Here is a 24000-nt window from a genome sequence, read left to right as displayed (position 1 = left end):
TAGGAATATTCCTACCTGAACCCATGTTTTTGGACATGGTCAGTTATATGTTCTCTTGAGTTCAAAGAGCATGTGACGTTAAAGTTAAAGTTGTAAATACTTCATCACAAGGGAAATTAGTCAAGCACTCTGTAAGTGTTTTCACTCTTAATGTGGTATAAGGGAGATATTAGAATAAGTTTAGTCAATTTATCAGTCATTTTTGTATCACTGTTGTTTTTATATCATGTTTTTGTTGTTTTTATATCATGTTTTTGTTTTTTTAATATCATGTCTTTGTTGTTATTATATCATTTTGCTATTATTTATTTACTAATAAATTTATATATTATTTTATATACATTTTACTAATTTTCTTTCATCTCTGACACTTCTATTATAGAGAAAGGGCAAATAGCAATATTAAAATATTTCCTCTAATTAATTCCCTTTTAGTGTGCACGAATTTCATGCACTGGGCCACTGGTAATATTATATTAGTTCTGGTGTACCACGTAGTGATTAGACATTTATATATCTTACAAAGTGGTCTCTCCATAAGCCTAGTACCCATTTGACACCATACATAGTTATTACAATGCTATTGACTATATTCCCTATGCTTACTTGACACCCCCATGGCTATTTTAAAAACTGGCCATGTGTATTTCTTAATTATTTGACCTTTTCACTCATGGGGCTATATTTTTTTATGGTATTAAAATCAAGTCTTTTTGGAAATCTTGTTAATCCTATAAAAAAACTCACAAAATAAAAATTAGAGTATCCAGCCAAAGGGTTCTGAAGATAGTATATACTGGTTGAGTAAACTAATAAACAAAATGAGGGAATGAACAAATGAAATGAAGTGGGTATAGGGAATGAAGATGTTTCCCAGGTTTGTGGAATTAACTGATAAAATAAATCTCAACAGCACAATCTCCACAAAAGAGAACTTGGATTGTCTTTTTTTCCTTGATGTTTCTATGCACAACCTAAAAACTAGGCCTTGGTAATATATTCCATCATCATGCATGTATCATTGATACTGTGTCTGTCTTATCAATAGCTGTTGCTAGTCTTCTGTCGTCTCTAATTGCAGACTCATTTTGTTGGCACTTTTAAAAAAATATATATTTTATTGATTTTTTTACAGAGAAGAAAGGAGAGGGATAGAGAGTTAGAAACATCAATCAGCTGCCTCCTGCACACTCCCTAGTGGGTACGTGCCCACAACCAAGGTACATGCCCCTGACTGGAATCGAACCTGGGACCCTTGAGTCCGCAGGCCGACGCTCTATCCACTGAGCCAAACCGGTCAGGGCTTGTTGGCACTTTTGACAGTGGAAAATAAACATATGTTTTATAGAGCTTAAAAACAACAACACAAAAACTAAACAAAAACCTTCAGACCCACAACAATGAAAGCATTGCCATATGGTGTCAGAACATTGCTTCTGTTGACCAAGAAAAGAAAACTCAGACCTATCTAGCTCTAAAATCAGTGCTTTTCCCACATTTTCTTCAGCCTCTCTGTTTCCACTTCCCAAATATTCAGGATATTGAAGACATTTATGTTCAGAGTTGCTTCTCTCTAGCAAAAGAGTTTAATTAAGGGTGAAATAGGGGAGGAGTGGAAGTGGAAATTGCTCACCAACACCAGCTAGCTAGATCCTGCCACCTGACGGTCACTCCTGGGATTGGCCTTATGAACTCATGAACTGTGAATCTCCTTGACCATGGCAATGAGGCAGGGCTGACTCACTAGAGCAGTGATTTTCAACCTTTTTCATCTCATGGCACACATAAAGTAAATACTAAAATTCTGCAGCACACCAAAAAATATATTATTTGTCAATCTGACAAAATAAATAGGTATAATTTTGATTCATTCACACCACGCAGCTATTGTGTTGGTTGTCATTTTTTTAATTTGACAATCTAAGGGGAAAGAGGTCAGTGCTCCTGACTAAATAGTCAGGTATTGCATGTTTTAAAAATTCTCGTGGAATACCAGTTGAAAATCGGTGTACTAGAGAAAATAAAATTAACCTCTGACTCAACAGGAAGTGAGCAACCCCAAACAGAAAGGACAATTTTGTGAGGGTCATACAGACCCATTTTTTACACATGCAGTCGAAGGGCTGATCGTAGCTGAAGTCCTGGTGTGATGTATATGGGTACTACTGTCCTTTGTTTTCAAAGATGCTGTTTCATGACAGCAAGTCACACTGTCTGGGTGACTGAAATGGCTGATTAGGGACCTGCATACCAGTTTCAAACATAACTTCATTCTTTAAAATGCTATCTCCTATAGTCACAGCCACCTTTTGCCTATATACAAAAAGCTAGAAAGCTCTATACCACATACCAGTGCCTATAGCTGTATATATGAGATATGAGAGCAGGGAGAAATGATGCTTGATTATCTCCTCATCCTTAGACTAATGGATAGAATTTCTGAAGGAACACTTAGCACTTGGGTAATAGCTTCATCACAACAATATACTTAGGGTTATTTTTCCCAAATCTAATCTTGCATGGTTAATCGTTCACTTCCGATTTTGCATGGTTTTATCTACATTTTCTAATCCTGCTTCTTTGTGTCCAAGATATGATTTAGAAAGACAGCTGGCTACAGGATGACCTAAACTATTCATGCAAGAGCAAATCCACAGCCTCAGCCACAATAACCAATTGATTTAACAAGACATCAACAAATATTTGCCAACAGAAGTCCCATGTAGACATCAATGAGAGTATCTTAAGGCTGTAGCTTCAACAGATAATGGAATGATCCCCAAACTACCCCAACATATACTTTTTGGTCAGAGCTTGCCCCAAAGGTTCTCTCCACTCTATGATATTGATTCTCAATAAGAACTTCTTTTGATACTGTGATCCCAAAGACTTAGCTCTGCCACATTAACTATATGATCTTGGGGAAATTAATTACCTCTCTCAGCATTATTACTCTTTTTTATTTTATTTTATTTTATTTTTAATATTTTTTATTGATTAAGATATTACATATGTGTACCCTCTTACCCCCCGCCACCCCGCTCATCCCCTCACCCCCCCGTTGTCCGTGTCCATTGGTTAGGCCTATATGCTTGCATATAAGTCCTTTGGTTGATCTTTCCCCCTTGCCCCCACCCTCCCCTACCTTCCCACCAAGGCCCGACAGTCCAATCCATGCCTCTCCGTCTCTGGATCAGTCCTTGTTCATCAGTTTATGTTGTTCATTATATTCCACAAATGAGTGAGATCCTGTGGTATTTATCCGCTCTCCAGTTCCATCCATGCTGTGGCAAATGGTAAGAGTTCCTTTTTCTTCTTCCTCTTCTTAAAGAATACCTTTCAGCATTTCATATAATGCTGGTTTGGTGGTGATGAACTCCTTTAGCTTTTTCTTATCCGTGAAGCTCTTTATCTGACCTTCCATTCTGAATGATAGCTTTGCTGGATAAAGTAATCTTGGTTGCAGGTTCTTGCTATTCATCTCTTTGAATATTTCTTGCCACTCTCTTCTGGCCTGCATGGTTTCTGTTGAGAAATCAGCTGACAGTCGAATGGGTACTCCCTTGTAGGTAACTGACTGTCTTTCTCTTGCTGCTTTTAAGATTCTCTCTTTATCTTTTGCTCTTAGCATTTTAATTATGATGTGTCTTGGTGTGGTCCTCTTTGGATTCCTTTTGTTTGGGGTTCTCTGCGCTTCCTGGACTTGTAAGTCCATTTCTTTCACCAGGTAGGGGAAGTTTTCTGTCATTATTTCTTCAAAAAGGTTTTCAATATCTTGCCCTCTCTCTCCTTCTGGTACCCCTATAATTCTGATGTTGGTACGCTTGAAGTTGTCCCAGAGGTTCCTTACACTATCTTCATATTTTTGGAATCTCTTTTCTTTTTTCTTTTTCGGTTGGGTATTTTTTGTTTCTTTGTATTTCAAATCTTTGACTTGATTCTTGGGATCCTCTTGTCTGCTGTTGGATCTCTGTAAATTATTCTTTATTTCAGTCAGTGTATGCTTAATTTCTAGTTGGTCCTTTTTCATGTTCTCCATGGTCTCACTATACTCCTTGAGGGATTCATTAAATTTATCGGCGGTTTCCATAAAATTCTTGAAAAACCTTATAAACGTGGCCTTGAACTCTATATCCAGTCGTTTGCTTTCCTCCGTTTCTGCCATTTGTGACCTTTTTCTTTGTCTCCGCATTTTGGCTGCTTCCCTGTGTTGATAGAGTGGCCCTGCGTGCCAGGTGTCCTGTAGGGCCCAGTGGCTCAGCCTCCCCAGTTACCTGGGGTAGACACTCTTGGTGCACTCTTGGTGCCTTGGTTGTTGTAGGATCACTGGGAGGAATTGACCTCCAGGCCAATTGGCTGTGGGAATCAGCTGTGTCTGAAGTGGGAGAATGGTCCCCCTCTGACCACTGGGTAGAGTGGCTCCTGGATCTAAGGAGGTGCTAATTCAGCCCCTGCCTGAGGCCACACCGCAGGAGCCACGAAGAGGCTCAGCTGTGAAGCAATGCAAGCCGCTGCGGGGCCTTGGGCCTTCTCTTGGAAGTTCTGGGTCTGCCTGGCTGGGCTGTAGTTAGGTACATTCACATGCAAAAGCCTCTGCCGCAGCCTGGGTGGGGCGGGGTCTCAGGGAGTCAAAGGGCGGTGAAAGCAGCTATGGTGATTCTCCGCGCCCGGAGCCGCGCGTCTCAGTGTCCCGGTAACGGCTGCAAGCACCTCTGAGGGAAAGCCGCCCTCAAGTTCGCCCGCTGCCGCCTGACAGACCAGCCTCTCCCCGTATGAGCCCTGGGTCCCCAGAGACCCGCTGGAACCGGAGTTCAGAGCAGTTGGGAGCTTGTGATTCAAAAAGACAGCCGCGTCCTCAGGCGCCACCCCCTTTCCGCGTGTGGGAGCCGCCGCCATACCTCTGCACTTCACCTCCGCAGCTCCGCTGGCTCTCGGCGTGCCCCTGTTTTCTTCTAGTTGTAGAAATTACACTCAGCCAGTCTTCCTGTTGTTCTGGACGATGTTTGCTCTGACCCTTGCGGCATTCTTCAATTGTTGTGTGAGGCGACAATTTCCCGGTGTTTATCTATGCCGCCATCTTAGTTTCTCCTCAGCATTATTACTCTTAAGTAAGTGAGCATAATAATACGTTTCACTTAGGGATCTTAGGAAGAATAAATGATAAAATCAATGTTAAGTACTTATCATAATGCCAGGTATATGGTAGGTGCTCAGTCTCAGAAACATGCCTCTGATTCAAACTTTATAGAAAAGAAATATCACGTGGCCAGGCAGTTACTGAATTTCCCTAGAGCAAACAGGTTGTGGGGAGTGGGGAGAAGGTATGAGAGCTGTGCACGTGGCTGATAGCACATTTTTCCAAGAAGATTCCCCTAAACAAAGGGAGGTGGAGTCAACTAGAAAGGTCTCAGCCAAAATTAAAGAAAAGAAAAGGGTCTCAGCCAATATTTTAAATGGCAAATGGGAGACAACAAGACCTAGGCGATGTATGAAGAAACAGGTGACCTCATAGGACTCAGCCAATGAGGAACCAAAGGAGGGACTCATAAATGGTCTATGTTCCCCTCCCAACTTGTGTGCCATATGATGGACACCCGCTCTTGAGAGTGTTATTAAAAGTCTCATTTTTGCCATGTTTTTGTTTCTCAGTCTATCATTTCAAATTCAGACAGGTGAGCCATTTCTCAAAATTTGGGGGCATGTCTGGGATATCTGTGCCCAGACTAGGAAGGGACCCTGGTTGAAGGATAGGCACGTCCCATACAATTTTGGGTAGCCCTTTGCCAGGGCTCTGTCTCTTTGCAGGGGCCATAGATAAGTCCGAGACTGTTTTTCTTTGGAAGGTGGCGAAAATGATACAAAGAGGGTACATTCCCAGCAACCAGGCAAGTCTCATGCATGGGCCAAGGTGGAAATACCATCTTGGTGGTTGCGTATCCTTGGAGGTTGGGTATATGTGACTGGGAAATGTCTGACACACAAAGCAAGTGCGGAGTTCTGATCTGCTCTTCCATTCTCCCACAAAGGAAACGGCCAGAGAGGGACAAACGGATCTCGGGGAGTGCGAGACATCTAATGGGGAGATTGAGCACAGTGCGAGACATCTCCAATACAGGGGACTGAGCAACAGAGTCACAAGGGACTTTCTGAGGATGGGAAACAAAAATTCTAGGCCTAGATAGAATTCTTCCCCTAATAGTCTATTTTGGAGAATGCTGAGGTTCAGGGGAGGGACAGTCCTGGAACAGGGACGGGAGATATTGCTCTGCTTCGGTGGTTTTTTAATGCAGGGGACTCTGTGGTGTAAATTTTAGTGCATTGTGCACACCTGCATAAGAGTGTTTCTGTTGATGTTTTGTGTTTCTTTGTTGTTTGGGTTAATTTGTTTAAAGGTGGGGCATGTCCTGCTTTGGGGAAGCCCAGTTATGTGTATCGAGGCTGAACATGGGACAGAGATTGTCAGAGTGTACTCTTCCTGCTCTTCCTCTCAGGGTGTCAGTCACCAGGAACTCTTAGCTAGTGAGACTTCTGTTTGTGTGCCTAATGTAATTTTGGCTTTCTATCTTTTGGGGACTTTAGTTTGCTGTTCTCTGGTTTATGAATATGGGGACAAAGATCACATGGGGAAGTAGGGATTATGGGCATGGGGAAGTGAGCAATGCAGTCTGGGTTGGGACTCCATTGTTTGGGCAACAAGGTTAATGTTTCCATGGTAACAGGCAGTTCTTGAATAAGAATGTACCACATTCCAAGGAGGGGGGACGTATGACTCCCAACCAGGTGGTATGTCCTGGTTAGGCAATCATGGCTAACAGATTAATATTTCCCATAACCATTACTAGTCCCTAATGTTCTATTTTTGCCCATAACACTGGGACGAACAGCTCTGTAGAAAAACCCTCCAGTAAGTTGCAGAAATAGCAGTGAAGGTGGGCAGGGGAGAGGCAACTCCTGTTTTCATAAAGGAAAATAAAATAAAATAGCATTTTCACATTAAAGCCACTGAAGGCCAATGAGTTATCCCTGTTACAAAATCTGCCAAGAAAATGCCTTGGGTAAAAACAATTAGTTTTAAAATCACAACATTGTTAAAACATAATAAATAGATGTAATTAAAATAAAGGGTTTATGATAAAGCTTTTTCACTGATAGATATATATGCCTAAACATAGTTTTCCAAAGTTTTTGGTAACTTAAAACTTTGGAGTTTGCTGGGTTAAATAGTAAAAAAATTTAAATATCTAGGTATTTTGGAATACAGGATACTGAAATAAATTTATTAATCTGGTTTGCCTCTTATAGAAAATTTAGAGTATAGATTTGAATCTGTTAATGAATATGCCTTGTGTTTTATTTGAAATATATCTTTAAAAATGCAAAAATTTAAGAGATAGGTAGATAAAATTTAATTAATCTGTTGGTATTTAGTTCTAAACACTACTCCTCAAAGTTTAACATTTGTAAAAGTAATATTGACTTATTTGATAGCAAAAATAATTTGCCCCTCCTGAAAATTCTGCTTAGCAGCCCTGTGCCCTGGAATTTCCCAGCTCTGCTGTAAGATGAATTTAACATCCTTACACTCACAAAAAGGGGAAGTCTACCTCCCTATCGACTGAGAAGGAAGTAACTGAGAGGGGGAAAAGGCCTTTATATTCCATGTAATCCTGTCTGCGGGCAGTTGAGTAGAGAAAATGGGGGAAAATCAATAGGCCAAATTGAGGAGAAGACTTTGATGTTTCTTACTGATTTCAGAGACATTTTTATTTGTTAATATATTGTAAAACAGAAAACAAAAGGTCCAGGCAGCTCATTTTCTGGGCCCCTGGCAATGAATATGGCCACCCCTGTTCTAGAGTGTATAGAGGAAATGGCAGGAATAGAGAGCAGAGCCAACTCTGGGCTAGTGGCCTGCTGGCTATGGACGGTAAAAAGACTCATCAAAGTGGACAGGCAAGCCATGTTCACAGGCAATAACAATGTCTCTGGACCCTGCTGTGGCTCTGTACCGGCAGGGAGGCCGGTTGGACCCTCCTCTGAGCTTGCAAGTAGTGACCTGGAAAGGAGACTTGCTTATTCTGAAATTTTCCTCATAAGGCTTTCCATTCTCATCTTCACAGACAGCCTTGATGTTGTTACTGGTGCCATGAATAAAGGTGTTGGTGTCTTTGCAGGGTGAAGTCAAGCCTCGTCTCCTCATCATGGTATCACAGTATCTGTTATTCCGGCCACGTGGATTTGCATCATAGTGCTGGTCCAGGAAGTGTCTGTACCTGTAGTCATCCTGAGCCAGGGTCGGTGGGGTCAGACAGGGCCCCAGCATGAAGACCAACAACAGGGGACCCAGGCCTATCATCATCTCTTCCAACAAGGCTCCTGCCCAGGGCAAAAGGTATGGTAGGACAAATTAGGCTAAAAGGGCAAATGGGACTAAAAGGACAGGGACCTGCTGGGCTAGTGACAGGGCATCATGAGTCCAGTATCCTAAGTAACTTAAATTATATCTTTTCTTTTCTATTCCTCATTAATCTCACATTTCTTGTCAATCCATTCTTTTGGAAAATCAATCTAAGTTTCCTGAACACAACTTCCTGCCCCAACCATTCTTTCATATTCCTTAAGACTCTGAGTACTTACCTTTCTATCAGTCATAGCATTGCAATATCCATTCACACTCTAATCCATTTATTGATTAATTGAATAACAAACATTACATAAGCTCCTCTGGGTACAAGGCACTGTGCTAGGTCCTGGCACACAGAGACCATTAAGACATACTAACTCCTCCCTAAAAGGAGATGTAGCATCCATGGATAAGGAATAGGAGCTCCAGTTCACTGAGATGAGACAGTAAGATAGGAGACCTATAAAGAAGGTGGACTTCAAAAAATATGTTTTATTGATTTTAGAGAGAAAGGAAGGGACGGGAGAGAGAGAGAGAGAGAGAGAGAGAGAGAGAGAGAGAGAGAGAGAGATTGTCATGAGACTGAAACATCTACTGGTTGCCTCCTGTATGCACCAAGACCGAAAATAAACCCAGAACCTGGGTACATGCCCTGACCAGGTATCAAACTGGCAACCTTTTGGAGCATGGGATGATGCTCAACCATCTGAGCCACACTGGCCAGGGCAAAGAGGGTCTTCTTAGCCCAGGGAAGCGTCAATCAGAGGTTTGTTAAAGACAAGATTCTAAGTATTCAAGTCAATAAATCAGCTGGCTATAAGGAGGGCAGTTGAGAGCAGTTTTGCCCTGAGGTGAAGGGGGACAGACCTAATTCCCTAAGAATTAGTTGGTTTGTGGCCAAAGGTGGAATTATTATATACTAGTTAGAAAAGAGCAGAGAGGAGCATGGAAGAATTGATGCAATGATTGGAAGTGGGTCTGGGTCAACTTTTACAGAAGACTGGAGGAAGAGGAATTCAAGCTTATTCTTAGGAAAAAGGTGGATTATTCTCAGAGAATACTTGTATTTTCTAGTTTCCCCAATAAATGTACATACACTGTTACACAATAGGTAAATGATGTTACTATGTGATAAAAGAACAAAAACAAAGAAAACCTCTTCAGGACTTTCATCAAGCCAAAGTCCTTACAGTTTGCTGTAATGATTTTGTAACATCTTCCACTGAAGAAGAATAACTAAGAGAAGAGGATTGTTGCCATCATCTCTCAAGAGTTTTCTGTCTAAACTATGGAAACACACTTCCTAGGGGCAGTGTGTCACACACACTCAAACATACCTATCAAATAAACAGAATGCTTCTTTCTGGAGTATGATTTTATCTCAATGATAGCTATTAAAAACAGAATTAAACAAGTATCTATACTTTAATAGGATAATATGCAAATTGGCCTGGACACAATCACATAACGACCTAACAGCAGGAGGGTGGGGCAGCGAGCTACAAGTGTCTGAGAGCTACAGGAGGGTGGGGCAGCGAGCTACTTGCAGCCAAGAGCTGTGAGCAGCAGTCGGGGGAGGGGGCGGCCAGCTGAGGCAAGCGGCAGTGAGCTACTCACACACAGATTCGTGCAGAAGGCCACTAGTAGATTATAACAAAATAGAAAACAAATTTCATATTAATGTTAAAAACTTTATGTGTTAAGAAATGTGAAGATTGGAGAATTGAAAACTATTTGGTGTTTCCAGAAAAATATTTGGAAGTTCCTGACAATATTTTTAGTTCTTTGGAGAAAAATTTAAAGAACATTCAGAGCCTTTAAAAACTGTCATATCTTCCCCCACATTATATCAGATATATGTCAGTGTTCCCACATCCAATAATAAAAATGACTTTTCACAATAAATTTGAAAATAATTTTTATAATTTTGTTTTTCAAATTGTTTATGAATGAGCAACTTATTTACTTTATGATTGGCTATGATTTCTTAGCAACCATCACACATAATAAGAAATTCTTACTACCGAAGAAAAATTTGACCTTCAAGTTATTCTTAAGTGTGATGTAATTCATATAAATCCTAAATTAAAAGAAAACAAATGGTACATTTTCATAGACCTTAAGTTAAATAGTAATCTTTATTTTGAGCTTTTCTTATATGTACATAAATAAACATTTTTATGCCAAATATTTTTACACCCTTAAAGATGGCACAGGTTCTAGCATTAAGCCTATATAGTATTACTAAACAGCCCTTGGAGTATGACTGTAACTCTAGAAAGACCAGTAAATCCAGGGATCTGATGATTTCATGGGAAGGCATGTGAGAGAGGGAGCAAAGTGAATACTCTTTCTCATCATCATACGGCATTGATACATCTTGCCTGTTTCATAATAACGATACACAAATTTGACACACTGTTGAAGAATATGAAATTATACACTAAGAAATTTTTTGGTCATTCCACAATACTGAAATAAATAACAGCTGAAAAAATTTCCATTAAGAACATTAATTATAATTTATAATAGAGTCAAGTGAAAGCATGTTCTTGGGACTTGAGCAAAAAAAATGGTACATGACTAAAGAGGGAAAAGCCAGCCCTAAGAGAATAACAAGTGTTCATACATGGCCACTGCTTCAGCACAGCTGCTGGCCTGCCATGCTCCCCATTTGCCAAGCCCTTTACATTTACACTCCGCTTTTTAGTCTTCTGCGTGTGTTTTCTTTTTCTAGTTTTGTGGAAGACCTCATCAAAGTTTTATTGATTTGGATTCATTAAGGTCTCTTGTTCTTCGACAGACAAATATTGTCTTCTAACGTCAAAGGCAATTATAGAATCTCAGGCTCCCAAGATGGAACAGGACCTCAGGGTCACTGAGTCAACACCTCTCTGCCGGGGGCCAGAATCCCAGAGTTCAAAATCAGGAAGTAGAACCAGAGCTGTAGTAGCCAAAAGAGCCATTAGGTGGCAGTGGTGGGTAGAAATGTTGCCAATGTCTTCCATGCTGTAGTGGAGACCAGGGTTCCTGGTAGAAGGTGCCAGTGCTGTACAGGTCGTGGGGATATTGTTGTTCAGAGAAGGGGGTCTGAGCTGCTGGGCCTGTCTGGAGTTTCTGTCTAAATACTCTATGCTTAAATAATAAAGACCAAGGACACCCCATCAGAGACAAGTGTCAAAGCAAAAGTCATAAAACTCAGGATCTGCCCACAAGGATGTCACAAAATAAAGATACACCTATTTCCAATTTTCATGGGTGTAATTTCCAAGCCTTTATCCATGTATTCCAGGCAAACAATTACCTGTCTTCTTGTCAGTGTTTTTTACTGGTGTATAAGCTACAGAAGGGCGGAGCCCATATTATTCACTTTGAATCACAGTGCCTGCCTCACAGTAGACCCACAATATTTTTAATTTTTTTCTAGTGATTGACTTAATTTTTCTCTTAAGACTTAAGTTTGTTCATCTATAGAAAGAGAGGTTTGCTATCTTTAAAGTCTGAAATTCCATGGTTCTCATTAAGCATAAGAGAATCTTTTCCAGTTTTACTAGCAAAAGTCTAGTGGAATTATAGAGACAGGTTGTATAAGTTTAGTTGGTGGTCACCTTGTGAAAAAAATCTATACTAATAAAAAGGTAATATACTAATTAGACCAGACATCTTCCAGACGTCCTTCCAGACAAAGCCATGGTGGCAGGGACCGAGGCAGAGGTGGTTAGGGGCGATTAGGCTGGCAGGTGGGAGCAGTTAGGGGGCGATCAGGCCTGCATGGGAGGGTAGTTAGGGGGCAATCAGGCTGGCAGGGGAGGGCAGTTAGGGGGTGATTAGTCTGGCAGGGGAGGGCAGTTAGGGGGAGATCAGGCAGGCAAGGGAGGGCATTTAGGGATGTCAGGCCAGCAGGAGAGCATTAGGGGGCGATCAGGCCAGCAGGGGAGGGCAGTTAGGGGCATCAGGCCAGCAGGGGAGCAGTTATGGAGTGATCAGGCTGTCAGGGGAATAGTTAGGGGCAACAGGCCAGCAGGCAGAGGTGGTTAGGGGTGCTCAGACAGGAAGGCAGGTGAGTGGTTAGCAGCCAGTAGTCCCGGATTGCAAACCGGCAGTCAGACATCCCCCAAGGGGTTCTGGATTGGAGACTGTGCCAGCAGGGGCTTAGGAACCCTCTTCCTGCACAAATTTCATGCACTGGGCCTGTAGTAGGTGATAAGAAAACCTGTGATCCAATCTCACTGAAATGTATCATTTCTTAAGGCTCAGCGTGTAAGCCAAGCCTACAGACCACCTTTAATTAAGGCCCTGGACTGATGCCACACAGGGGCATTCTATCCTACAAAGCCACTTGCTTTTAGGAGGTTGAAGGCCTCCCATCCCAGTCTGGAGAGGTAAAGGAAAGACATTGTAATTTGCAGAACTTGCACACTAATTCTGTAAGGACTCAGCTAAATTTTGCACAGGCTTATTGTAATCTTGACTTCCTAAGACATCCAGAAAGCAAGTCCCAGTCAGTACACATCATGGCCACCTCTATCTAATATCTGCTCCCCCACTCACAACTTGTTCACTCATATATTCAATCCTAAATTTCCCCAAAAGTGGTAAAATGAATTTGGGAGAAAACAAGTCTGAGACATTATTTTTGGTACTCAAGTGAATCTGCCTAGGCCACGGGTTTAGAGCCTCACATCTGGTCATCAACCTCACTCGCACATAACCTTCCACAGTCAAGCACATAAGTGTCAACTTTTTGTCAGTGAAATTTGTCCCCACTGTTCTTCAGACTAACTTTATCATCTGTCTCAAAACAATTCTTCAATCTTCACAAGAATTAATATTCTTTTCCTCTCTACACAGGCAATGTTTTGTACTCAAGAGGTCCATCCAACTTGACACACTAGGGATTTAACTTGACAGTCTATGATGAGTAACTATGGTTATAATTTCCATACACATGACTTCACAATTTTATATATTCTAGGGCAGTATCCCTCAAAGTGAAAGCATAACACCCAATGCATACTCCTCCCTTTATCTCTTTTCCTTCTTTCTTCCCTTCAACCTGCCAATGTACCTTCTTTTGACTTTGGATGTGTTCCACTTGGCTCTTAAGGAGTAATCAAAACTTTTTAAAGGAAAAAATTTGTAGGGAAGATTAGAAGAAAACAGAACTAAAAGCATACTTTTGGTTTGTTTCCTCACCGTGCCACATTTAATTCCTGTTCCCTGGGGGCATCCACATGCCCTTCAGCAAATGGCTTCCCCAGGACTTTGGGGATTTTATCACAATTCAGGAATTCCTCCTAAACCTCAATTTGCTCCCAGTCTCACTAATTTCTCTTTACACATACATATATAGACAATCCCAAAATAAATCTGCTTTCATTTTAAACTTTAGAATTTGATTTTTTTTCTTAATTCATAAGCTTGGACCCAGAAGCTTTAAAGGGAGAAAAAGATGTTTCATTGAAGTGGCTAGATGGCTAGAAATAGTATGTATATATAAACAAATACAGCAATAGGTTACTCAGGGGTAAGAATCTTACAAAAATCTGGAAGAATCCCTCCAACTGAAGATGGCTTCCTGCTCTTTGTTTCTGGAGATGGGTTCCAGCTGTGTGCACTGGACCCCTCTGGTTCTAATTATATAGCGATGAAATGAACTGGGTGGGGAAACTAGTTCCAAAGATCCCTAATCCTGGCAGAGATATGAAAACTAAGGACACTGCTTGTGTACAACAAGGAGAGTTCATTCACCTTTTCTCTGGGCATGACTAGATCAAATATTTACCCTTTGGAGTGGATTAAAGATTTGTTCCAGGAGGCAATGTTTAATATTGATAAGCATGGCCCTTTGTCGCAAAGCTGCCTCTTTTCTGATGTCTTACTCTTGCCCATAACATGATCAAGCTTTCATTGTTCACATACATGATCTGGATCCAGAAGATGCTGTTTCTGATCTATGGGCCCACTCCAAGAACGGGTCTCCCAGCAGAATGTTGTTCCCCTGCCCTGTCTATTTACCCACATAATTTGGTTTCATGAAAGGATGCCATGCCAATAAGTAGGTTACTCATAGATTTCACAGAACCAGGAAAGCACTTGTAGAGAAGGTAATGTGACAGCTATTAGTACCCACTGCCCTTGACTTCAACCTCCCAGCTACTAACCCTCAGAAACATTCTTGCCATATTTCCTGGGCTTCTTCTTACTTTCATCCTCAGCTGTTCAAAAGAGACTAACCAGGAGCATCCCCCCTCCCCCGTCCCAATTCTGTTCCCTGTAGCACAGCTGCAAAACTGATTATCTCCATTGATAACCAATACTCCTCTAATGGTTAATTGATCTCATTGTCTCTCGATTTGATAGAACACCCTGAGAAAAGAATAATTGTCTTTTCCACCTCTACAGTCTTAGTTTCTAAAACAGTGGCTGACACCTAGGTCCCAAGGTCTTTTTATCATTTTCATGGTCTAAAAATAAATTCTCTGATCTCACTTTGGGGCCCAACCATGCAAACTCTCCTGGCTTCTCTCAGGGCTCACCAGCACAACTGGGTTTTGTAGTGGTTACCAAACAAGGCAGGTAGAGTAGAAAGGCTTCCAGGAGCCCCAGTAAAGCTCTGCTTCTAGCTTACTGACAAACCCTTAAAACCCACGGGTATGCCTTCGCTTTGGAGGTACTGGTCCCTGTTCCAAAGGAGAGATTAAATCTTTAAACAGCTGCCAGTGGGTTACACATGCTTGGGCATCTGCTCTGGAGCCTATCTTAGGAATAGTTTCGGTAACTGGAAGGGCCTGAAGATTTAAGGAGAAAGAAAAGTGGATGAGGCAGGTTAATAAAAAACTAGGAAAATTCTCTGCCAATAGAATAAGGGAAATGGAGACAAAATATTTAAACAAAGGGACAAACAATTGTGACAGCCAGCTAACAAATCATAAGACTCTATCTTCCCTTACCAAGGCCACTTAGGAGCAGGTGGCTTACATCTCTACTCCCAAACCAGAGAGTGAGTAGCTTGAATCACCTTAGTCAAGTAGATAAATAACAGAGACCCTGCAGTGCCATTAGTGCCAACTAAACCCAAGAACCAAGGAAGTCAGGGGAATAAATAACAACAACAAAAAAGTAATTATGGCCAGACAAATCCAAGATAGAGGTAAAGATGATTAGAGGATGATCCCAAACCCTGCTATATGCTCATCTGATACATAAGCATGTTAAAGTACACACCTAAAAAGCTGATGAATAATCTGATTGAGGCCTCCCCAAAATTCCCATCTACAGAAAACACATAAAATCCTCAAGAAAAAGGACCAAGTGCATGCTCTCCCCTGAGCACACCCTTTCCTCCCTTTCCTCATGTGGGTAATAATGTTTTCTCCTAAGCTCTGTGGGCCCTCCTTTTGCCTAACTTTTCAGTGAGCCAAAAGCAGTCCCCACTTGGCTCACTTCTGTCACTCAGACTTTTACTTCTCAGTGATCTAGCGGCCCAGCCCAGGCTCACTTCTGTTACTATGACTTCCTTTCCTGAGTCTATGCAAGCCCAGTCGAGGGTCACTTCTGTTACTGTCATCTTGCTTCTTCTCTCCTAAGTCCTTCCATTGTTTTACTAACTTAACCTTTATTAAACATAGTTGCAAAATCAGCTGGGCTTGTGTCTTGAGTTATTTCCTACATGAAGTAAAAAACCCACAAATCCCAAACCGTGCTTGGGTAGACCTGCCTTGGCCCAGTCCTATCCCTTTCTGGTGACATGAGCAGCATGGAGAACCCCAAAAAAGACAAACTTAACCTTCTTTTCAGTTGTGTTGGGATACAGTCCTACCTGAGCTTCACTAGCCCCCCAACTCCCATCCTCTCCCTTCTTCCCTGCATCCCCAACCAAATCCTGAGCTAAAAGGAAAGAAGTTGAAGGTAGTGAGAAGAGGACCAAGCAAACAACCATAAACAGCTTTCCCTCAGTACTTGGTGCCTCAGGGTTACTGAAGCCTCTAGAGCAGCGGTTCTCACCCTGTGGGTCGCGACCCTTTTGGCTGTCGAACGACCCTTTCACAGGGGTCGCCTAAGACCATCCTGCATATCAGATATTTACATTACGATTCATGTAGTAACATTACAGTTATGAAGTAGCAACGAAAATAATTTTATGGCTGGGTCACAACATGAGGAACTGTATTTAAGGGGCCAGAATGTTGAGAACCACTGCTCTAGAGGAAGGGACAGGCATGACTTAACCAGAACATTTGTTTTGCCAAACACCAAAGTTCAATGTCTTTTAGGAGCAAAGAGAGGTAACAGGATATGGGGTCCATAGAGTGGGGCCTCTACTGGCACCTAGCAGAGCACCCAAATCCTCACTGTCCTTTTGTGGGCAGACAAGCTACTTGAGAGTGGAACTTATTTTAAATTAATCACATATCACTTTTTAACCAGTTAACTGTGACATGTCCAAAATGGAAGCCATCCCCAGATGCCACGATATTTTGAATTTAATGAAAAAATTAATTTGCAATGAATATTATAAAAATAAATATAACTCACAATTCAGGTGTACTTGAATATTTTCAGTTGAAAATTCTCATGAAAAATGATTTTTAAAGTGTCTATAGATGCTTATGGCATACAAAGGGTTAAAGAGACACTGAATAAGTGAGCTCTAAGAAATTATTAAGGAACACCAAAAGCGGAAACTGCATAGAGACTGGTAAGAGGGGTGGAGTCACCAAAGGGCTGGCTTGGAAGCAACTGAAGTTTTGGAGCGATATCTCAGCTATGGGCAGCTACCAGTGAGAATGCTGGGGTCTAATCCCCAAGCTGGCCCTCCAGCATAGAGCACTGGAACTGAGAAGGGTACCGCATAACATCTGGCTGTGAAAATCAGTGGGGTTGCTGTCTCCCAGGGATAAATGCCTGGAAATTCAGGCACCCTCTCAAAGGACCAAGGCACAAAATTCCCTATGGAGCCACTCACCTTGTGCTCTGGCAGAGGGAGGGCAGAATGGACTAGAGCTCTGTGAGTAGAAGCCAGGATTGGGGGCTCTGGGGTTAGAGTTCAGAAGGCAGACACCTGGTTTTCTGTGCTGAGTCATTCCTTCATGCTGCAGAGGTCATCTTTCTCATGCAGACATTTGCTATTCAGGCAGCCTTGCCTGGAGGGAAGACAGTTGACACACCCTATTGGAAAACACCTTGCCTCTCTGTTGGGGGGATAATGAGGCCAATTAAGACACTTAGAATCACTCAAACGGGAGAAGCGGGACTGTCTGGCTTTGGTGAGAGCGAGTGCAGCTTTCTCTCCGAGCTTTGCAGCGGGTGCTGGAACTCAGAGAGGCAGAGCCCCTGGGGACAGGACTGAGAGCCGCCATAACTGCTCTCTCCGGCCCACCCTGTTGATCCTGTGCGACCTGCCCCGCCCAAGCCCTGCACAGAGGCATTTGCCAGATAGCCTCAGGCAAAGGCTAGATTAGCACCTCCCTAGAGGACAGAAGTTCTCTCACTGCTGACACAGCTGATTCTCATAGCCACTTGGCCTGGAGGTCAAACCCTCCCTGGAATTAGCTACAACAATCAAGATTTAACTATAAGACTTCGAACAAAGACCACTAGGGGGTGCACCAAGGAAGCATAACAAAATGCGGAGACAAAGAAACAGGACAAAATTAGCAATGGAAGATATAGAGTTCAGAACCACACTTTTAAGGTCTCTCAAGAACTGTTTAGAAGCTGCCGATAAACTTAATGAGATCTACACGAAAACTAATAAGACCCTCGATCTTATATTGGGGAACCAACTAGAAATTAAGCATACACAGACTGAAATAACGAATATTATACAGACTCCCGGCAGCAGACCAGAGGAGCGCAAGAATCAAGTCAATGATTTGAAATGCGAGGAAGCAAAAAACATCCAACCGGAAAAGCAAAATGAAAAAAGAATCCAAAAATGCGAGGATAGTGTAAGGAGCCTCTGGGACAGCTTCAAGCGTACCAACATCAGAATTATAGGGGTGCCAGAAGATGAGAGAGAGCAAGATATTGAAAACCTATTTGAAGAAATAATGACAGAAAACTTCCCCCACCTGGTGAAAGAAATGGACTTACAGGTCCAAGAAGCGCGGAGAACCCCCAACAAAAGGAATCCAAAGAGGACCACACCAAGACACATCATAATTAAAATGCCAAGAGCAAAAGATAAAGAGAGAATCTTAAAAACAGCAAGAGAAAGAAACTCAGTTACCTACAAGGGAATACCCATACGACTATCAGCTGATTTCTCAACAGAAACTTTGCAGGCCAGAAGGGAGTGGCAAGAAATATTCAAAGTGATGAATACCAAGAACCTACAACCAAGATTACTTTATCCAGCAATTTATTCAGAATTGAAGGTCAGATAAAGAGCTTCACAGATAAGGAAAAGCTAAAGGAGTTCATCACCACCAAACCAGGATTATATGAAATGCTGAAAGGTATCCTTTAAGAAGAGGAAGAGGAAGAGGAAGAAAAAGGTAAAGATACAAATTATGAACAACAAATATGCATCTATCAACAAGTGAATCTAAGAATCAAGTGAATAAATAATCTGATGAACAGAATGAACTGTTGATTATAATAGAATCAGGGACATAGAAAGGGAATGGACTGACTATTCTTGGGGGGGAAAGGGGTGTGGGAGATGTGGGAAGAGACTGGACAAAAATCGTGCACCTATGGATGAGGACAGTTGGTGGGGAGTGAGGGCGGAGGGTGGGGCGGGAACTGGGAGGAGGGGAGTTATGGGGGGGAAAAAAAGAGGAACAAATGTAATAATCTGAACAATAAAGATTTAATTTAAAAAAAAATAAATAAATAAAAAATAAAATTTCCTGGAGTGAGAATTCTTGGGTAAAAAAAAAAAAAAAAAGACACTTAGAATCACAGTTAGCCTCCCAGCAGAAGCAATTGCTCCACCAGGTTGAAAAAAACTCTTGCCACACTTGTGGACAATTGCCTGAGGGCAATTCAAGACAGAATCTTATCTGTAGACAGAAGTGTTCTCTGGAGGCTTTGAATCTTTGCCTGATCTAATTAGTCTGAAATAGAGTTTGACACTGTCCTGCACTAGAGATTGAGAGGCATAGCAGATCTACCTAATACATAGTCACAAACACAAACAGGCAGCCAAAAGGAGGAGACAAAGAAACAACCCCCAAATGAAAGCACAAGAGAATTCTCCAGAAGAACAGATAAATGAAAAACAGAGATAAGAAATTTATTTTGGAAATCAAGATGGCGGCATAGGTAATTACCTATACTTGCTGCCTCTCACAACCACACCAAAACCACAACTAAACAGCAGAACAACTACCACCCAGAACCAGGGAAAAGCTGGCTGAGTGGAAGTTCCACAACTAGAGAGGTAAAGAAAGCTCGTTGAAACCAGTAAGAGGTCAGAGGCGTGGAAAGTGCTGCACCTGGATGTGCAGCTTTTTAAGCCAGGAGGGAGGTACAAGCTCCCGCTTGCTCTAAACTCCAGTTCCAGGTGAGACTCTGGGGGACCCAGACACATACAAGGAGAAACTGGACTGTCTGGCATTGGGACAAGAACAGGAGGGCGGCTTACACTTAGAGGTGTTCGCAACAATCATTGTTCCTGCATAGGTGCATGGGACATGGAGAACCAGGGACTTCTCTGGTTCAGGGCAGCCATTGCTGTTTGCTCCACCCTAGTGGTTTCCAGAGACTCTGCCCCACCCAATTTACAACCACACCCAAGCTGTGAGCAGTGGATTTTGCATATGAATGGCCTGTTCTTTTGCCTAAAACAAACTGCAGCTGGGTCAGAGAGCCCCAGAGATTCCAAAAGAAGGCCCACTACCTGGCAGCAGCAGTGGCCTTGCTTCACAACTGTGCCTCATCTGGGAACTTCCAAACCCCATACAAAGAGGAGGAATCTTCAGATCTCTCTGTCGCTCCTACTGGGTGGCTGCAGATAGTGGCTGACCTTGTGCCTCTTTGGAGATCCAAGAGCCAGTGTACCCAGTGGTCAGAGTGAAACCATATCAAATTACAACTCTTCACATCCATAAGAGACACACTGAAGGGGCAGACTCAGTGAACACCAGAGCCCTACTGAAGCAAATCCTGCCCCATAAGGGTGTCTCCTGCGCAACAGATCTTCCAGTGTAGACACAGCTGGTCATCACAGCCAATTGGCCTGGAGGTCAATTCCTCCCAGTGATACCAACAGCAATCAATGGTTAACTACAACAAGACTGTGCACACAGCCCACAAAGGGGTGCACCAAGAGCATCCACCTCATATAACTGGGGAGGCTGAGACATTGGGCCCTATATGACACCAACCACACAAGGCCACTCCATCAACTCAAGGAGACTTAGCAGCTACTCAGTACATAGAAGCAAATACAGGGAAGCAGCCAAAATCCAGAGACAAAGAAACAAGTCACAAATGAAAGAAATGGATGAAAGCAAAATACTGGATATAGTGTTCAAAACCACAGTTATAACGTTACTCAAGGATCTTCTAGAAACCTCTGAGAAATTTAGTGAGACCCTCAAGGATATGAAAAAGGACCAATCAGAAGTTAAGCATACACTGACTGAAATAAAGAATAATGTACAGAGATGCAACAGCAGACTAGCAGTGGTTCTCAACCTTCTGGCCCTTTAAATAAGGTTCCTCATGTTGTGACCCAACCATAAAATTATTTTTGTTTCTACTTCATAACAGTAATGTTGCTACTGTTATGAATCATAATGTAAATATCTGATATGCAGGATGGTCTTAGGCAAACCTGTGAAAGGGTCGTTTGACCCCCAAAAGGGTTGCGACCCACAGGTTGAGAACCACTGGGCTAGAGGACCCCAAGAATCAAGTCAAAGATTTGAAATACGAAGAAGCAAAAACACATAACTGGAAAACCAAAAAGAAAAAAGAATCCAAAAGTATGAAGATAGTGTAAGGAGCCTCTGGGACAACTTCAAGCATACCAACATACGAATTATAGAGGTGCAAGAAGAAGAGAGAGAGCAAGATATTGAAAACCTATTTGAAGAAATAATGACAGAAAACTTCCCCTACTTGGTGATAGAAATAGACTTACAAGTCCAGGAAGCATAGAGAACCCCAAACAAGAGGAATCTGAAGAGGACCACACCAAGACACATTGTAATTAAAATGTCAAGGGCAAAAGACAAAGATAGAATCTTAAAAGCAGCAAGAGAAAAATTGTTAGTTACCTACAAGGGAGTACCCATACGACTGTCAGCTGATTTCTCAACAGAAACTATGCAAGCCAAAAGGGAGTGGCAAGAAATATACAAAGTGATGAATAGCAAGAACCTACAACCAAGATTACTCTACCCAGCAAAGTTATCTTTCAGAATTGAAGGTTAGATAAAGAGCTTCACAGAAAAGAAAAAAACTAAAGGAATTCATCACCACCAAACCAGTATTATATGAAATGCTGAAAGGTATTCTCTAAGAAGAGGAAGAAAAAGGTAAAGATAAAAATTATGAACAACAAAGTGACAACAAATACATATCTATCAACAAATGAATCTAAAAAGCAAGTGAATAAATATTCTGATGAACAGAATAAACTGATGAATATAATAGAATCAGGGGCATAGAAAGGGAGTGGACTGACAATTCTTGGGGAGAAGTGGGTGTGGGGAGTGCAGGAAGAGACTGGACAAAAATCTTACACCTATGGATGAGGACAATGGAGGGGCAGAGGTAAGGGCATGAGGTGGGGTGAAAACCAGGATGAAGGGGAGCTATGGAGGGGAAAAAAGGAACAACTGTAATAATCTGAACAATAAAGATTTATTAAAAAAATAAATTTATCTGACATTGTGTTCAGAGTAATGATGGTAAAGTTACTCAACAGCATGAGAAAAGATATAGTAACTATGAATACAGAAATTAAGAATGACATAGCACAAATAAAGAACACATTGGAAGGAAGACAGAACAGATTAGGGGAAGCTGAGGATTGAATCAGTGAATTAGAAGACAGGGTTGAAAAAAATCACTCAAAGAGAAAAAACAATTAAAAATAGGAGGACAGCTTAAGCAAGCTGTGAGACAACATGAAATGTAACAATATTAGGATAGCAGGTGTGCCAGAAGAGGCAGAAAGGAAGAAAGAACATTTTTGAAGGAATAATGGCAGAAAACTTCCCTAACCTGATAAAGGAAAAAGTCACACAATTTCAGAAGTCACAGAGAACCCCAAGCAAGAAGAACCCAAACAGGCCCATGCCCAGGCACATTATAGTTAAAATGTCAAAAACTAAAGAGAAAGAGAGAATCTTAAAGGCAGCAAGAAAAAAGAAAACTGTTACCTACAAAAAAACTCCCAAAAGGCTGACACCTGATTTCCCATCAGAAATTCTATAGGCCAGAAGGGAGTGGCATGAAGTACTCAAGGTAATGGAAAGCATGGATCTGCAACCAAGATTGCTATATCCAGAAAGGCTACCATTCAAAATAGATGGTCAAAAAAAGAGCTTTCTGGGCAAAGAAAGGCTAAAAGAGTACATCACTACCAAGCCAGCATTATAAGAAATGCTAAAGGAACTGCTGTAATGAGAAGAAAAAATAAAGAGACAAACCTAGGCATACAGAATTAAAATGGCAATCTGTAAGTACTTATCAATAAAAACCTTAAATGTAAATGGCTTAAATGCTCCAATCAGAAGACATAGGATATCTGAATGGATACAAAAACATGACCCAAGTATATGGTGTCTACAAGAGACCCACCCCAGACAGCATGAGAAAAGATATAGTAACTATGCTGAAGGGATGGAAAAATCCATGCAAATGGAAAAGAAAAAAAGCTGGACTAGCAATACTCATATCTGACAAAATAGACATCAAAATGAAGGCCATCACAAGAGACAACCAAAGTCACTACATAATACTAAAGGGATCAATCCTACATGAGGATATAACCCTGGTAAACATTTATGTACCTAATGTAGGAATATATATATATATATATCTAGAGGACTTTAAGGAAAGAATTAATAATACAGTCATCGTAGAGGACTTTATCACCCCACTGACTTTACTGGATAGAGCCTCCAGACAAAAATTTAACAAGGAAACAGTGACTCTAAAGGACACACTGGATCAGATGGATTTAATTGACATTTATAGAACATTTCATCCCAAAGCTGCAGAATAGACATTCTTCTCAACTGCACATGGATCATTCACAAAGATAGACCACATGTTAGGACACAGAGCAAGTTCTACAAGTTCAAGAGGATTGAAATAATATCAAGCATCTTCTCAGATCACAGTGGAATAAAATTAGAAATCAGCTGCAGTAAAAACACCCCAAAACATTCAAACACATAGAATGTTATTAAACAATGTTATTAAATAATAGCATGTTATTATAGCATAATAGCATAATAGCATGTTATTAAACAATGAATGGGTTACCAATGATATCAAGAAAGAAATCAAAAACCTTCTAAAAACAAATAAAAATGAACACACAACAATCCAAAATCTCTGCAAAATCAGTCCTGAGAGGGAAGCTCTTAGTACTACAAGCCCACCTTAAAAGGCAAGAAAAAATA

General features: G+C 41.4%; 2 protein-coding genes across 4 annotated transcripts in view; both read right to left on the bottom strand.

Moving 5' to 3' along the window:
• The window catches only part of LOC132239675 (ribonuclease 4-like), a 71430-nt gene that overhangs the window by 3829 nt on the left and 43601 nt on the right, over positions 1-24000 (bottom strand). Inside the window, exon 1 of one of the 2 annotated variants that reach the window (XM_059706332.1) lies at positions 13945-14053. The exons of the other annotated variant lie outside the window; for it this stretch is intronic. The gene's annotated coding sequence lies outside the window, so the exon portion shown is untranslated. Of the gene's footprint in view, positions 1-13944; positions 14054-24000 lie in introns of those variants that run through there. 2 annotated transcript variants of the gene reach the window in all.
• Positions 7739-24000, bottom strand: part of LOC132239686 (angiogenin-like) — a 59884-nt gene continuing 43622 nt past the window's right edge. The window contains exons 1-2 of one of the 2 annotated variants that reach the window (XM_059706368.1): positions 13945-14048; positions 7739-8376 (exon numbers count right to left, since the gene is read on the bottom strand). In XM_059706368.1, coding sequence (XP_059562351.1) covers positions 7919-8359 — 441 coding nt within the window. In that variant the 5' untranslated portion in view covers positions 8360-8376; positions 13945-14048 and the 3' untranslated portion in view covers positions 7739-7918. Of the gene's footprint in view, positions 8377-13944; positions 14049-24000 lie in introns of those variants that run through there. The other variant, XM_059706376.1, reaches the window with a different exon arrangement.

The sequence above is a fragment of the Myotis daubentonii genome, chromosome 1 (genome assembly GCF_963259705.1).
Source record: "Myotis daubentonii chromosome 1, mMyoDau2.1, whole genome shotgun sequence".
NCBI lineage: Eukaryota > Metazoa > Chordata > Mammalia > Chiroptera > Vespertilionidae > Myotis > Myotis daubentonii.
This window is presented reverse-complemented; position numbering and strand designations above follow the sequence as displayed.